The 17,712-nt window shown below is 33.1% G+C and overlaps 2 protein-coding genes across 2 annotated transcripts; one reads left to right on the top strand and one right to left on the bottom strand.

Moving 5' to 3' along the window:
• Positions 1-926: 926 nt before the first annotated feature.
• Positions 927-2,778, top strand: LOC107812609 (putative polyamine oxidase 5). Its single transcript, XM_016637754.2, has one exon. The coding sequence runs from the start codon at positions 970-972 to the stop codon at positions 2,599-2,601; it is 1,632 nt and encodes a 543-aa protein (XP_016493240.2). The 5' UTR covers positions 927-969; the 3' UTR covers positions 2,602-2,778.
• A 2,680-nt stretch (positions 2,779-5,458) lies between these two features.
• Positions 5,459-7,376, bottom strand: LOC107812608 (uncharacterized). Its single transcript, XM_016637753.2, has 4 exons — positions 7,258-7,376; positions 7,037-7,143; positions 6,013-6,091; positions 5,459-5,760 (listed from the first exon to the last, which is right to left on the bottom strand). The coding sequence occupies exons 1-4, from the start codon at positions 7,258-7,260 to the stop codon at positions 5,713-5,715; spliced, it is 237 nt and encodes a 78-aa protein (XP_016493239.1). The 5' UTR covers positions 7,261-7,376; the 3' UTR covers positions 5,459-5,712.
• Positions 7,377-17,712: the final 10,336 nt, after the last annotated feature.

Raw genomic sequence — 17,712 nt, 5'->3', positions numbered from 1 at the left:
TTTGGAGGAATGTCAATCAGTTTTTTACTAAAGCTGGAGACTTAAATTATTACTAAAATTTAGAAATTTAATCAAGGTTTTAATATTTTGGAAGAATGTCAAATAATTTTCTTTACCTAAGTAGAGCATTTAAATAATTTATTACTAAAATTATAAATTTAAACAAGATTTTAATTTATCTTGGAGGTATTTCAATTATTCTCTTGCTAAATTTGGACACCTAAATTATTATTGAAATTTGAAATATAAAGTAGGTTATAATTTAGGTTGGAGGAATTTTATTTATTGTTCTTACTAAACTTGGAGAATTAAATTATTACTAAAACTTACAAATCTAAACATGATTTTACTCTATTTTGGAGGAATGTCAATCAATTTCTTACCCAACTTAAATACTTCTTATCCTAAAACTTGTGATTCTTTGTGTTGATTATTATAGAGGAATGTCAATGATTTTCTTACAAAAGTTGGAGAACTAAATTATTACTAAAATTTAGAAATTTAAACATGGTATTAATCTATTTTTTTAGGAATGTCAATCAATTTCTTACAAAAGTTAAAGATTTCTTTTCCAAAAACTTATGATTCTTTTTGTTAATTATTATGGTTACAATATAATGTTTGTTAAACAAAAGTTGGAGAATTAAATTATTACTAAAATTTAGAAATTTAAATATGGTATAAATCTATTTTGGAGGAATGTCAATCAATTACTTACCCAAGTTAAAGATTTATTTTCCAAAAACTTATGATTCTTTTTGTTAATTATGGTTACATTATAATATTTGTTACATTATTCTAAATCTAGACCTTTTAAATTTGAATACAACAAAGAATAAACCAATGTAATAGATACCATGATACACTCCTATATATAGCTTTGTTTCTTGTTCAATTACTTCATACAAAAAAACCAACTCATTTATCAACAAAAAATATCACAAATTATTCAATCTTTTTCCCTCTAAAATGGTGACACAAAAGCCAAAAATTGTGATAATTGGAGCTGGAATTTCTGGCCTAACAGCAGCTAATAAACTCTATACAACAAAAAACTCAAATGAATTATTTGAGCTTTGTGTTGTTGAAGGTGGAAATAGAATTGGTGGAAGAATTTTTACCTCAGAATTTAATGGTGATCAAATTGAAATGGGAGCTACATGGATACATGGAATTGAAGGTAATCCAATTTACAAAATTGCTCAAGAAATTAATTCATTGGAATCAAACAAGCCTTGGGAATGTAAAGAAGGTAAATTAATGGACAAAAAAGTGACTATAACAGAAAATGGCTATGAGGTAAATTCTTCCCTTGTTAAATCCATATCAGTATTTTTCAACAAAATGTTAGCTTTTTCTTCAGGTGAAGGAAATTTTCAAGATGAGGCATGTAAAGAAATTCTTGAAAGTTTTAATCTTGAAAATGGTAGTATTAAAAATCTAAGTATTGGTTCTTTTCTTAGGAAAGGTCTTGAATTTTATTGGAATTTAAAGAAAGATCAAGAAAATGTTGAAGTGTTTGATAAATGGAGTAGAAAATCACTTGAAGAAGAAATTTTTGCTATGTTTGAGAATATACATAGGCATTATTCATCAGCTGGTGATTTGGGTACTTTAGATTTTAATGGAGAAAGTCAGTATTATAATTTTCCTGGAGATGAACTAACTATAGCTAAAGGGTACTCAACTATGATTGAATCTTTGGCATCTGTTTTACCACCTGGTTTGATTCAATTAGGCCGAAAAGTCACGAAAATTGAATGGCGAAACGATGACTGTGCCTCAAAATTTGAAAATGGTGATGGTACTAAGCCAGTGAAGCTGCATTTTAGTGATGGATCAGTAATGCATGCTGATCATGTTATTGTAACAGTCTCATTAGGGGTCCTAAAACAAGGAATTCACGACGATTCTGGTTTTTTTAGCCCTCAACTTCCTAGTTTCAAGACTGAAGCAATTTCAAGACTTGGTTTTGGTGTTGTTGACAAGTTATTCTTGCAACTTAGCTCAAGTAATGAAGAATGTGGCTATGATGGGATGAATTTTCCATACTTGCAAATGGTTTTTCATCAATCGGACACGAAATTATTTCGCTCAAAAATTCCCTTATGGATTAGGAGGACAGCTCTTATACATCCAATTTATCCTAAGTCAAGTACTATAGTATCATGGTTTGCAGGTAAAGAAGCTCTTGAGATGGAAACTCTAGGTGATGAGGAGATCATAGACGGGGTTTCGACAACAATGTCACAGTTTCTAGCAAACTCAAAGTATTTCAAGAACTCAGATTCTGCAACAGCAGAAAGTTGTGTTAAGTTTTCTAAGGTTTTGAAGTGTAAATGGGGTACTGATCCGTTGTTTTTGGGATCATATACTCATATTGCTGTTGGATCAAGTGGAGATGATTTGGATTCTATGGCTGAGCCATTGCCTAAAGTGGAAAATTGTGGTGAAAATTCAAAGAATTTCCCTCCACTTCAGATTTTATTTGCAGGAGAAGCAACACATAGATGCTATTATTCAACAACTCATGGTGCTTATCTTACTGGAATTAGAGAAGCCAATAGGCTACTTAAGCACTTTCAATGTGTTGATGTCTGAAAAAGATTGTTGTTTTTATTTGTTGTGGTCCGGTTCTTTCCCGGACCCCGTGCAGAGCGGAAGCTTATAGTGCATCGGGCTGCCTTTTTTTTTTTGCATATTTAAATTTGGAATGAGATGTTTGTTATAGTCTTTGTTGAGGGGTTTTTGAGAGAGAAAGTGGAATTGTTTTAGAGGTAACTGGAAAGGAAATAGAAACATATCATGTATGTTTTGATGAATGAATTAAAGAAAGTTTTTATTTTATATTTGCTTTCAATTTGTTTGTGATACTTTCCTTTCCTATAATTTGGTGATTCTTGCTTTCAAAATCCTTTGTACATTCCTCTTCATCTAACATAATCATGACTTGAGATTTTATAACTAAACTCCTGTTTAGTAATAGATTTTGGCTTCATTTTTTCAATTTTTTTTGAAAACATTGTTTGTTTGTTAAATATGATCATGTTTTGGGGAAAAAAATTTAAAGTGCCCAAAAACTACTAGTTTTTTGGGTGAAATTTTTCTTCCACTCACAAAACTTTAACTTTTCTTCAAATAAAATGTATGTTCAAACACAACTTCAAAAACTCCTTTTTCAAGTTTAAATCAAAGCTATGTCCAAACGCTAGCTAAGTTTCAATTTTCATGATATATGATAAGTCAACATCTTTTTATTTCTTTTCATTTGCGCTAGCAACTTAGTAAAGGACACCAAAGCATCCCGCGTTTACTTAAGGTATGGAAAAGGGCCATACTTCAAGCGGTATGATGTAGACAACCTAATTTGACATAAGCATTATTGGCTGATTCCATGGCTCGAACCCATATTTTATAGATCACACGAAAATAACTTTACGATTGCTGCAAGACTTCGTCCCGCACTAGCAACTTAGTAAAGATTAAAAAATGTATTGTACTAGTACTTGCTCTTATGATGTTCGTGAGCAGTTTAGCTAGCTGCAGTAATTGGAAAAGGTACTTAGAAAATCACGAATATTTGCCAAGTATAAAAATACTACTAAACTTCAATCACTTAGGGTGTGTTTGGCATGAAAAGAAAATATTTTCCAATTTTTTCATGTTTTGTTGGCTTAACTGTTTTGGAAAATATTTTTCTCATTAACTCATTGGAGGAAAATGTTTTCTCTATCAAGAGAAGGGAAAACATTTTCCAAAACTCTTTTTCAACCTTCCCCATCCCCACCAACCCACTCCCCACCTACCCACCCTACCCTACCCCATCCCACCCCCATCCCACCCTAAATTTATTATAAATAGTACTTTCTTTTTATGTTATAGATAGAATTTTTTTTTTCATTTCAACAAATGAGTATTTTCTTTTCATAATATAAAAAAATAATTTTTTTATTTTAACAAAAAAAGTACTTTCTTTTCATGACGTAGTAAAAAGTACTTTCTTTTATTTCAACAAGAAAAATATTTTCTTTTCATGACATAGAAAAAGTATTTTTTTTTCGTTTCAACAAAATGAATATTTTCTTTTCATGATGTAGAAAAAATATTTTCTTTTATTTTAATAAAATGAGTACTCTATTTTCATTCTACAGAAAGAGTACTTTCTTTTTCAACCAAAAAAGTGTATTTTCTTTTTAATTGTGGAGCACAAATTTCAACAATATTTTGTGGAAGAAAGTAAAACAACACATTAGTTCATTTAATTTTGTGCGAATTTTTAGAAGAAGGGAAAATAAGGGATAAAGCAACTCATTTTCCATGAAAACATTTTCTAGGAAAATATTTTCCATGTAAAACATATACCAAACACACCCTTAAAGTTTGTATATCTATTGGTTTCTTTAGTTAGATTGATCAAATATATGTTCGTCTTTTTTTCTGTTTGTTTAAAAACATCGCCATGAGATAGCAACTGCTTTAAACATCGCCATTAAGGTGTATGCTTTGTAAAGCAATGCCGGAGACCATTGAACATCTATTTTTTGAATGCACAGTATCAACTACTATATGGAAGAAGATTCTGCAGTGGCAAGGCTTGGTGAGGCAACCGATGGCATGGCAAATAGAAAAGGAATGGGCAAAGAAATAGGGGAAAGGGAAATCTGCTGAGGCACAAATTTACAGGATGACACTTGTCGCTACTATCTACGCTATATGGATAGAGAGGAATATGCGAATGTTCCAAGGAAAGAGCAAACCAATGATGAATATAGTTAGGCACATCATCCAGGAGGTGCATTGTCGTAGCACCTCATGTGTTAGATTACGTCAGAAAATGACTGAGTTGAATTTCTACCCTTAAATCTGTATATAATATAGCAAAGTGATAGGGATAGAAGTATTAGAGGAGATGAAGATGCAAGTTTGGGGCCATCTGTCCAAACTGTGCTATAGGTTGTTTTGATCTGTTTGTATATATTTACTTGGTAAATAAAGAAATTTAATTACCAAAAAAAAAAATTATAACTATGTTTATCGCTTGGAGTTCAATGCATATAGAATTAACTATAAATTTTTTTTTGTTTGGTATATGTGTGTAACTTAACTATATTGTGTGCGTATCTATATATACACATCCATGCATATCACACATTTTTGTGATCATTTATGTCTACTTATCTTCTCTAACTCCAATCCTTTATATCCATGGATTCATTGCTCGTCGAAATTACCTCGAATTACTCTTCTACAAAGTAATTGACGATAACACTCATATAAATCATCATAGAGAGTATTTTCTTGTTCGTGTTGTTGAGTTTATAGACAATTCTATAAGCACATGAACACATGAGAATGAGATATAATATCATGGTTTGTCTATGTACCGTCTCTCTCATTATATCCAACATTCTCATGTGTACCATGATAAGTTGTTCAATCCATACACTTCAACAAGTTCTTTAATACTAACTTTATATGCACTGAACTCCAGCAATAGAAAGTTTCAAAATGCATCACGCTTACCTCAGTCAATTTTTCAACAAGTTCTCCAATTTGCCATTCAGTTACAAACTCTAAGACTACACCAGGTGACAAGGATCAGTTCTAAAAATGCTATCTTCCATCATAAATAATATAAAACCAACTGCAATACTCAAAACCATTCATATAGAAACAGTAGTACAAAACTTCATCTCTAACCATATGGATGAATCAAACATATACGCCTGAAGCAAGTAGAAGAAACAAGGATCCAAAACCCTGCAAGAGGTGCGGAAAGGAGTCAACACAAGCAACCAGTGTGAAAACGAGATACAACAACAACAAACCCAGTCAAATCCCGCAAGTGGGGTCTGGGGAGGGTAGTGTGTATGCAGACCCTACCCCTACCTTGGGGAGGTAAAGAGGCTATTTCCAAAAGACCCTCGGCTCGAGAGGAAGAATAGAAACAAGCAAATATCAACAACAAAAGCAAAGTGAAAACGAGAGATGAAATCATTATAGTGCACGTACCAAGAAAACAGATGCCACTGCTCCAGTTGTAAGCTCCTTTGCAAGACTGCGATATTTCCTCGGAGAAGTAGCTTCATAACTGTCACACATTCGTAGATTTGTCACAAGATGAAAACACAACATGACTTGTAGAACCCGGAAAATCAGTCACACAGCAGACTGGTACTCTTTAACATTGTAGAAGTATACTATGTGAGAGTAATCATTTTCACTGTTTAATCAATTTACAGCAACCAACAACCTATGTTGCTCGGACTCTCCGAAAATGTTGTCGGATGCATGTTGGATCCTCCAAAAGTAATGTATTTTTGGAAGATCCAACACGGGTGCGACGGCATTTTTAGAGAGTCCGTACAATATAGCCAACAACAAACAGCTACAACAAGTGCGCTCAATCTCAAGCTATTTTAACACAACCAAACCACTAAAGCATAATTTCTTCAAAATAAATGACAATATTTATCAGTAATAAACATCTTACATCATATTGAATAGAGCAACAATATCTATATTATGAGTATTTATCATGAATTAACAAGTTTTATGATGGTTGCAAGCCGTAACCCTCCTCCTTTACCCGGGTTTGAGACCGGCAATGTGAGCAATATTGAATAGAGGAACGATATCTGTATTATGAGGATTCATCATGAATTGACAGGTTTTATGTTGGCTGCAGCCTACCGCCACCCTCCTCCTTTACCCGGGCTTGAGACTGCCAATGTGAGCAAGCCCACACATCATATTGAATAAAGCCATTTAAGAAAGAAGCAACAGAGTCAAATTAACAATTTCATGTTATTTAATTTCCGTATTCACAAAATGCAACCATCTACAAAACCCCTTTTCTGACAAATGTAAATGCAATCAACCAACAGTGACACAAATCAATTCAATTACTAGCATAAACGAATACTATTAATCAACTACGCTTTAATCTCGAACTATTAGATCCACTAAATAAATTTTCTATATATCTCAAAGAATAAAAAAATACAGTATTACTAAAATCAAATCAAGCGCTTACATGAAGAAGGAAGCAGTTACGATAAGGCCAATTGCAAGCATAAACACCGCTAGGGTTGGGTACCATGTAATGGGTACTGGGCTTGAAATGTGTTTTGCTGACTCAACCTTAACGAAGAAATTCCCAAAAAAAACAAAAAAAGTAAACAAAATTATATTAAAATTTTCATAAATTCACTGAGATTATGATAAGAATGAAACAAGGAAGAAGAAATTGTATACCATTTTAGAGAACAAAGAGAGCGCAATGAGATGATCTGAGTTCTGAAGAGTTCGGGTATACGATGTAATAAATGTGGAAAATATAAAAGTAAATAGTATATTTTTAATATACGATGTACTGAAACTGCAATTTTTTAAAAAGCATGAAGAGGTACTAGAGTAGTTACATCCTGTCCAATGTTTAGGACTAATTTGCTAAGTTGAAAACTCAAAGGATCGACATAGAATAAGTTTGTCAACCTTTAATCCTCGAAATCACTATGGTCCATTTGTGTCTCGGTGTTTGATCGAACAACAAAAGAAAAGCTTCTGAGAGAAAATGTGTACTAGAAATTAATAATACTATTTGCACATCGAATTAGTTTTTTTTTAATGAAAATTTTAAATTTTAAATATTGATAATTGTTATGAATATATTATATTATGAATGTTTATTTGGTACTTCGTTATAAATAAGCTTCCTGAAGAAGCTTAGCCATATGAGACTCTGCCGTAAATATGTTTATCTATTTAGTACTCTATTGGAAATAAGCTTCCTGAAGAAGCTTATCACTTCGGTACCCGGTTATGGATAAACATTACCCCTGGTAGAAGATTATCCATATCGGATACAATGAACTTATCCTTTCAGTACTCCGTTATGGAGATAATCATTATCCCTAGTAGAAGATTATCTATACTGGGTACAATGAGCTTATCCTTTCAGTACTCCGTTATGGATAATCATTACCCCTAGTAGAAGATTATCTATATATGGTATAGTAGCAGCTTGCAGTAGCAACTTACACAACAGCTTCCTTTCTCCTGTAAATAGAAGAGATTTCAGTTCATTATGTACATCAGTTTGAATTCGAATAATATATAAGTTTCTCTATACTTGTCTTTACTTTACACTCTTTATTTTATAACAATAATTAATAACTAAGGGTTTGTTAGAGCAATAAAATGAAGTTATGAGTTGAGATATATAGGAAAGAAATAATTTCCACCCAAAATTAAAACAAATCATTCAACCCCCCACCCCCGAGTGACGACCAAGTATTAGAAAATGACTTATCTTTTAATCATAATGTAATGTATTTACACCGGATGTTTGCACCAACACAAAGAATATTTAATACATGTCTTCACGTATTTCCTTATCATAAAATCATTAATTCACATTCTCACCTTTAGTTTGATTTAATCTATATTTATATCTATCTATATCTATATCATACTATATATAAGTGTGAAGACTTTTAGATAATATTATTTTACTAAAATATCCTTCAAAACTTGAATGATCAAATTACCCTACCTTAAGTAAATTTATTTGTCATTTAAATATATATAAAATTGATTGTTTAATTGAGATCCTAATAAATGGTAGTATTCAATTATCCTTTCCATCTTTCACGTTTTTTGTCAGTTTTCTCCTTTGAGCTTCCACTATTAAAATCATCTGTTCAAAATCTTTTTATATGCTTGATTTTTTTTCGTATAAAAATGCACACAATATATTGTCACTTCATTTCTTTTACAGTGCATTTCTTTATGCCAAAGTCGTATCTATTGGCATAATTTTTCTCACCCATAAAAAGACAATAATCTTTTGGCCTTTGCTTTTCTATTAGGCAACAAATATATTTTATTGGTAAATTACAGTTTTTTTCTTCCATGTACAAACTTTTCTTTCCCTTTATTATTTTGTTTCAGGACTTCATGAAATTTAGTCTGTCTTTTAGACTTTTGAATTTCTATGCTATTCTAAGCAAGATTATGTCGAGATATTACTCATAAATAAAAATTATGTATTGAGCATCATCATCTGATATGTGTTGAATTACTTCTTCATTAATCCCAATTTAACAAATGAAAAAGAAGAAAATATCTTCTTTCATAGTACTAAGATTTCCTTCATTAATACTATTACTTTTAGAGCTTACAACTCCTCTTTTTTTTCAAAAATAAAAAAATTCTGCTCATGTTGTCCTAGCAGATAAAAGCCTGACTAATAGGAGTATTGTATTATGTTGTCACCGAAAGAAAAAAAATGAGAAAACAAAAGCATAATTTATACCAGAACAAAAGATGTAAAAAAAGAGATTCAGTTTCTATTCCTATTATAACTTCTCTTATTGTTATTTGTGTGTATAAAATATAATGATTCCGCAAAAATAAGAGAGTTAACTCAATTTGTATATTAAATAGGCTATTCACAGACTTATATTGATATTAAAAGTAATAGTAAAGTGAAATATTCATTAACTTTTATTTAATATCATAATCATGGTAGCTTTTCTCTATGCTCAACGTTTTGTCTAATAAGAGCATATACATAGACTTTAAATTATTTCAAAGCAGGGTCTTATTCAGTAATTCTTTTTAATCATTCCTTAATTTTTCCTTTAGTCACACAGGCTTCCTCAATTTAGATTGTGAAGTGTTAATTACGCCTAATTATTTGTACAAATCAGCTATTAGTATCTTTCTCCTAATTTACAAATGACATGAGTCATGACTCATAATTTTGAACAAGAACACAAAATTCAAGTACTTATATATATACTAGTATCTATAAACGTGCGTTGCACGTTAATAATGACACATAATGGTTTAAATATTTATTTATATGCACGAACAATAAAATTTAATTAATGAGAAATTTTTTATATATAATACTACAACAATCATCTAAATACCAAAAAAATATTATTATATTAGCATAATACGCTAATTCAAAATGAAAGGATATCATCAGAACTTACACATATAATCAATTTTAGCCATATTAAATAGATAATTATGTATTATAGTTTAAAAGTATCTAATTATAGTTTAAAGGTATCAATTTTAATCAATTTTTTTGGTATATGTTTCCTTCTAATGTTTTGGTTACTCTGCCATAATCAGAACTCTTGTTGTCGATATTGATATCTCTCTTGAAAGTGCAACATATGGTTATTCGTGTAAGAAAACATATTGTGATAAATATAATTCAATATTTAGGATGTTTGTCCTTGTACTTTATTTATTATAACAACAAAACATAAATATACTGAAAATTATTTTCACCCAAATTTAAAAGGATATTCTTTAGTTTCGGAAAACGAAAGTTGAATTTGGGGATAAACACATACTTAGAAGCATATTGACCAGTATCATAAGTTCTGCATGTATGACGTTATTGTCAAAACTTCTATATACCATATGTGTACTATTACATAAGTTATTCAGTGTTTCTAAGTTTTCAGTAGCATAACGGGCATACGTTTCTTCAAAATTAACCTATATGCAATGGAAAATCAATTTTAACTTAGTTTTGACAATATTATATATATATATATATATATATATATATATATATAATCAAAAATTTTATATACCATATGTGTACTATTACATACTATTCAGTGGATCTAAGTTTTCAGTAACATGACTGACGGGCATATGTTTCTTCAAAATCAATCTATATGCAATGGAAGATCAATTTTAACTTAGTCTATTATATATATAGTGACACTAACATACGTAAGAAATAATGAACTTGACAACAAACATGTACTGTAGAAAGGCCATTAGGTATTAAAGTCTTTAGGTATTATTCTTGGTAGTTATTGTTGGTATCATCTTCTGTTGAGTCAAAACTGAAAAATATCTTATTTTTACCATAAAACTTGGCAATCAACCTTTTATTTAGTTGATCAACATATTCATTTCTGCTAGCTAAGATAGCTCTTTAATTTCTATCATGTAATTTGCATAAGTTGCATTTTAATCTAATGATGAAAATATTTTCCTTATTAAATGCACTACTATTACCATTTGGGTTGATAACCAAGTATTCTAGAAGAACCAAATCATCTTGAATGCTCTTCATCGTTTCCGACACGAAGCAAGAAGTCACTAAATATTGTATCTGTTATTACTTTTATATTTTTTGTCATTAACCATGAAATTGATCATGACCTACTAGCTATTTTAAGGAGGACGTGTCCATCAAACATACTATACTACTTCCACAAATTACTACTTTCATTTGACACAACCTTTTGATATGTATGTTGTTCTAAAAGGAGGAGGCTACTATTTCTTAAAGACAAGGTATAACCTAATTTAAACGTGAAGCATTTGAAACTATAGTCAATGTTGTTATTCATATTCACATGTAAATTATATTGTTGAAGTATAAAAGAGCAAAAACAATTGTCAAGCTTAATGTTTGATATATTAGACAAACTGCATACTTTTCAAATTTTATTATATAACTTTTATAAAATTTCTAAACTATTTTATACTCATTTTATGGAGTATACGTGCAACGCGCGTATTCAGAACTAGTTATTATAAAAGCATGAATGTTTCCCCCTAAATGTTGAATGACAAAAATATCCCTGAAATATTAGTTGACTTTTTTAACCTTAATAAATTAAATATAAGCTTCATTGAATCTTGGATAAAATAGTAAGAATTGCATAGCGAATTCCTAAAATTAAGGTCTTTGAAGTCAAGTATAATTTATTTTACATGGAATTCTAATACCAATATAATCAATTGTCCTATCTATTGTTGAAGTAGCTAAGACAGAACCCACCTGATTAAACCATTATACAAAAGTGGTAGTATCAACATTCCTCTTGTATTTTACAACAAGGTGCAAGCTTCAATGATTCTCTCCAAATTTGTACGAAACCTAGAAGTGGTTTATGTGGTATTATAATTAAATTTCTTTATTTCCTTTGGTGCTCCTAATCATCTTTCTATTTGCTAGCAAAATTCTTTTCTAATATGTGGTTTTAGTTTTGCTCCAGTCCCATCTCTTTATTTTTTGATTGCTAATTTTTTTCCTAACATTGATTGCTTTGTGTGTTATTGAGATAAATGTCTTTTCCTTAATATTTTTCCTTTTTTCCCCTTCTCTTGTGCTTGTTTGGGTTTCTAGGGTCTTGAAACTAGGGGTTTGGCATCAATCATGGGTGTGAGGTCGAATCTTGTGTGGGGTCCATCCCCATGATAAGGGATGAAGTTAGATTTTAAAACCCAAAACGGTTTTGCCAAACAATTTGCAAGAATGCAAATTGGCAAGTTGCAATTCAAATTGCAAATGAACCAATGCTTCTGATTGGTTGGAGTGGACGGTCACTCTTCCTATAAAAGGAAGGTTTCAACTTTTCATTCATACGCCAATCTCATAGCAAAATATATCTAAGAGTTAGAGAACGGTGTGAGGTATTCACAGACAATATAATCTGACCTCCCACCGACAATATAATCTATAAGGGAAAGTAGAGAGCGTGAGCGATATTGTAGTGAGCTGAAAATTTTAAAAAAAGGTTATTTCTTTTGAGTGTATAGTGATCCCTGAGTATTTTACTCGAATTATTGGGTGTAAAATTCTTCATTATAGTAAATTACTTTGCTCCTCTCGGGCTCGTGGTTTTTTCCCTTATTCAGAAGGGTTTTCCACGTTAAAATCTTTGTGTCTTTTTTCTTGTTGATTACTGTATCTCGGTACTACATTATTGTTCCGCTGTTATTACTGTAAATATTATTTATGTGGGAGTTTATTCCAACAACTGGTATCAGAGCACAGGTTCTGCTCGTTCACAGAAATACTATTCACTGTCGGTAGTACTATACTTGGTGAAAAATAAAAATGTCCGGAGTAAAGTATGAGGTAGCAAAATTCAACGGAGATAGCGGTTTCTCAACATGGAAAAAAAATGAGGGATTTGCTCATCCAACAAGGATTACACAAGGTACTAGATGTTGATACCAAAAAGCCTGATACCATGAAAGCTGAGGATTGGGCTGACTTGGATGAAAGAGTTGCTAGTGCAATCAGGTTGCACTTATCAGATGATGTGGTAAATAACATCATTGATGAAGACACTGCATGTGGAATTTGGACAAGGTTGGAAAGCCTATACATGTCCAAAACGCTGACAAATAAATTGTACCTAAAGAAGCAGTTATACGCCCTACACATGGGTGAAGGTACGAATTTTTTGTCACATTTAAACGTGTTTAACGGACTAATCATACAGCTCGCCAACCTCGTAGTGAAAATCGAGGAAGAAGATAAAGTCATCTTGTTATTGAACTCGTTGCCATCTTCGTATGATAATTTGGCAACAACCATCCTGCACGGTAAGACCACCATTGAGTTAAAAGATGTCACATCGGCTCTTCTACTCAATGAGAAGATGAGAAAGAAGCCTGAAAATCAAGGACAAGCTCTCATCACAGAAGGTAGAGGCAGGAATTATCAAACGAGTTCGAGCAACTATGATAGATCTGAAACTCGTGGGAAGTCAAAGAACCGATCCAAATCAAGAGCCAAAAATTACTACAATTGTGATCAACCAGGTCACTTCAAAAGAGATTGCCCAAATCCAATGAATGGCAAAGGTGAAACCAATGGCCAGAAGAATGACGACAACACAACCGCCATGGTGCAAAACAATGATAATGTTGTACTCTTTATAAATGAGGAGGAGGAATGCATGCACCTGTCAGGTCCAGAGTCGGAATGAGTGGTTGATACAACAGCATCTTACCATGCCACACCGGCAAGAGAACTTTTTTGCAGATATGTAGCAGGTGATTTTGGCACTATGAGAATGGGTAATACAAGTTACTCAAAGATTGCGGGAATTGGTGACATTTGTATCAAGATAAATGTCGGATGCACATTGGTTCTAAAGGACGTGCGACATGTACCTGATTTGTGGATGAACTTGATCTCGGGAATTGTTTTAGACCGAGATGGATACGAGAACTATTTTGCAAATTAAAAGTGGAGACTCACTAAGGGATCATTGGTGATTGAAAAGGGTGTTGCTTGTGGCACGTTGTATAAGACAAATGCAAAAATATGCTAAAGTGAATTGCACGCGACACAAAATGAGATTTCTGCAGATTTGTAGCACAAAAAAATGAGTCATATGAGCGAGAAGGGATTGCAAATTATTGCCAAGAAATCACTCATTTCTTATGCCAAAGGTACAACGGCAAAACCTTGTGATTACTGTTTATTTGGTAAGCAACATAGAGTCTCATTTCAGACATTGTCTGAAAGAAAATTAAATATACTTGATTTAGTATATTCTGATGTTTGTGGTCCAATAAAAATTGAATCGATGGGCGGTAACAAATATTTTGTTACTTTTACTGATGATGCTTCACGTAAATTATGGGTTTATATCTTAAAAAGCAAAGATCAGGTGTTTCAAGTTTTCTAGAAGTTTCATGCTCTAGTGGAAAGGGAGACGGGTCGAAAGCTAAAGCATCTCCAAAGTGACAATGGAGGTGAGTATACTTCAAGGGAATTTGAAGAATATTGTTCGAGCCATGGGATCAGATATGAAAAGACAATTCCTGGAACCCCACAACACAATGACATAGCCGAAAGGATGAACTGTACTGTTGTGGAGAAGGTGAGAAGCATGCTCAAAATGGCTAAACTGCCTAAGTCATTCTAGGGTGAAGCAGTTCAGACAGCCTGTTACCTGATCAATAGGAGTCCATCAGTTCGTTGGCACTTGACATCCCAGAGAGAGTTTGGACCAACAAGGAGGTGTCCTTCTCATATCTAAAGGTGTTCGGTTGAATAGCTTTTGCACATGTACCAAAGGAGCAGAGAACAAAACTGGATGATAAATCTGTTCCTTGAATATTTATCGGATATGGAGATGAAGAGTTCGGGTACAGATTGTAGGATCCTATAAAGAAGAAGGTCATCAGAAGCAGAGATATAGTCTTCCGAGAAAGTGAAGTTGGAACTGCTGATGATATATCAGAGAAGACAAAGAATGGTATAATCCCTAACTTTATTACCATTCCTTATTCTTCTAACTATCCCACAAGTGCAGAAAGTACGACCGACGAGGTTACCGAGCAGGGGGAGCAACTTGATGATGATGTCGAGCAAGTGGAGTATCCCACTCAGGAAGAAGAACCACCTCAACCTCTAAGGAGATCAAAGAGGCTAAGGGTAGAGTCATGCAGGTACTCTTCCACGGAGTATGTCCTCATCAGTGATGAGGGGGGAGCCAGAAAGTCTTAAGGAGGTGTTGTCCCATCCAGAAAAGAACCAGTGGATAAAAGCTATGCAAGAAGAGATGGAATCTTTATAGAAAAATGACACGTACAAGCTGGTTGAACTTCCAAAGGGTAAAAGACCACTCAAATATAAGTGGGTCTTTAAACTGAAAAAATATGGAAATGGCAAGCTGGTTAGATATAAAGCTCGATTGGTGGTTAAAGGCTTCGAACAGAAGAAAGGTATTGATTTTGATGAAATTTTCTCACCTGTTGTCAAAATGACTTCTATTCGTACAATCTTGAGCTTAACAGCTAGCCTAGATCTTGAAGTGAAGCAGTTGGATGTGAAAACTGCATTTCTTCACGGAGATTTGGAAGAGAAGATCTATATGGAGCAGCCAGAAGGATTTGAAGTAGCTGAAAGGAAACACATGATGTGCAGACTGAATAAGAGTCTTTATGGGTTGAAGCAGGCACCAAGGCAGTGGTATAAGAAGTTTGACTCATTCATGAAAAGTCAAACTTACATAAAGACATATTCTGATCCATGTGTATACTTCGAAAGATTTTCTGATAACAACTTTATTATATTATTGTTGTATGTGGATGACATGTTGATTGTAGGACAAGACAAAGAGCTGATTGCAAAGTTAAAAGGAGGCTTATCTAAGTCCTTTGACATGAAGGACTTAGGCCCAGCACAACAAATTCTGGGAATGAAGATTGTTCGAAAGCGAATAAGCAGAAAGTTGTGGTTGTCTTAGGAGAAGTACATTGAACGTGTATTGAAATGCTTCAACATGAAGAATGCTAAGCCAGCCAGCACACCTCTTGCTAGTCATTTGAAGTTGAGCAAGAAGATGTGTCCTACAATAATGGAAGAGAAAGGGAACATGGCTATAATTCCTTATTTTTTAGCAGTCGGAAGCTTGATATATGCAATGGTATGCACCAGACCTGATATTGCTCACGCAGTTGATGTTGTCAGCAGGTTTCTTGAAAATCCTGGAAAAGAACACTAAGAATCTATCAAGTGGACACTCAAGTACCTGAGAGGTACCGCAGGAGATTGTTTGTGCTTTGGAGGATCTGATCCAGTCTTGAAAGGCTATACAGATGCAGATATGACAGGTGACAATGATAATAGAAAATCAACTATTGGATATTTGTTTATATTTTCAGGGGGAGCTATATCATGGCAGTCGAGGTTGCAGAAGTGCGTCGCAGTCTCTACAACTGAAGCGGAGTACATTACCGCTACAGAAGCTAGCAAGGAGATGATATGGCTGAAACGGTTCCTTCAAGAGCTTGACTTGCATCAGAAGGAGTATGTTGTCTATTGTGACAGTCAAAGTGCATAGACTTGAGCAAGAACTCCATGTATCATGCAAGGACCAAACATATCGATGTGAGATATCATTGGATCTGAGAAAAGGTAGAGAGTGAATCTCTGCAAGTCCTGAAGATCTCCACAAGGGAGAATCCTGCAAATATGCTGACCAAGGTGGTACCAAGAGACAAGTTCGAATTGTACAAAAAACTTATCAGCATGCACTCAAATTAGAAGTTCTGTGTTACCTCCTTCAGAAAAATGGGTCTGGAGGGGAAGATTGTGGGGTCCATCCCCATGATAAGGGATTAAGTTAGATTTTAAAACCCAAATCGATTTTGCCAAACAATTTGCAAGAATTCAAATTGGCAAGTTGCAATTCAAATTGCAAATGAACCAATGCTTCTGATTGGTTGGAGTGGACGATCACTCTTCCTATAAAAGGAAGGTTTCAACTTCTCATTCATACACCAATCTCAGAGCAAAATATATCTGAGAGTTAGAGAATGGTGTGAGGTATTCTTATACGATGTAGTCTGTGAAGAAAAATAGATATTGTAGTGAGGTGGGAATCTTAAAAGATGATTATTTCTTTTAAGTGTATAGTGGTCCCTGGAGTATTTTACTCGAACTACTGGGTGTAAAATTCCTCATTATAGTGGATTACTTTGCTCCTCTCGGGCTCGTGATTTTAATCCCTTATTCAGAAGAGTTTTTCACGTTAAAATCTTTGTGTCTTTTTTCTTGTTGATTACCGTATCTCGGTACTATATTATTGTTCCGCTGTTACTACCGTAAATATTATTTCTGTGGGGGGTTTATTCCCAACATCTTGAAGGCAGCAATCAACAACATAATCAATCAAAATTTTTCAATAATAACGTCATTAACGATCTAAACTTCAAGAGAATTTACTAATTTTTGGGGAAACAAATGTTTAATGTTTTACTCTCAGTGGTGATCTGTCCCTTTTTTTCTTGTAGAAGAGGAGTTAAGAAAATTAGGTCAAGAATTACACCTTCCTGTGGAGCAAAATTGTATACGTTCAATGATTTAATAATTTTGGGATAGTTGCAAAAATGATGTAAAACATATTA

This window comes from Nicotiana tabacum, chromosome 8 (assembly GCF_000715075.1).
Source record: "Nicotiana tabacum cultivar K326 chromosome 8, ASM71507v2, whole genome shotgun sequence".
NCBI lineage: Eukaryota > Viridiplantae > Streptophyta > Magnoliopsida > Solanales > Solanaceae > Nicotiana > Nicotiana tabacum.
The sequence above is the reverse complement of the archived record's forward strand: the minus strand, read 5'-3'. Positions and strand labels throughout refer to the sequence as shown.

Bases quoted from the DNA above. Each gene is read 5' to 3' on its own strand.
- LOC107812609 (XM_016637754.2), top strand. From the start codon at position 970: ATGGTGACACAAAAGCCAAAAATTGTGATAATTGGAGCTGGAATTTCT.
- LOC107812608 (XM_016637753.2), bottom strand. The intron at 6,092-7,036 runs GTAAGCGCTTGA...AATGTGTGACAG, and splicing joins GTAACTGCTTCCTTCTTCAT to TTATGAAGCTACTTCTCCGA. The intron at 5,761-6,012 runs GTACGTGCACTA...CACCTCTTGCAG, and splicing joins CAGTGGCATCTGTTTTCTTG to GGTTTTGGATCCTTGTTTCT.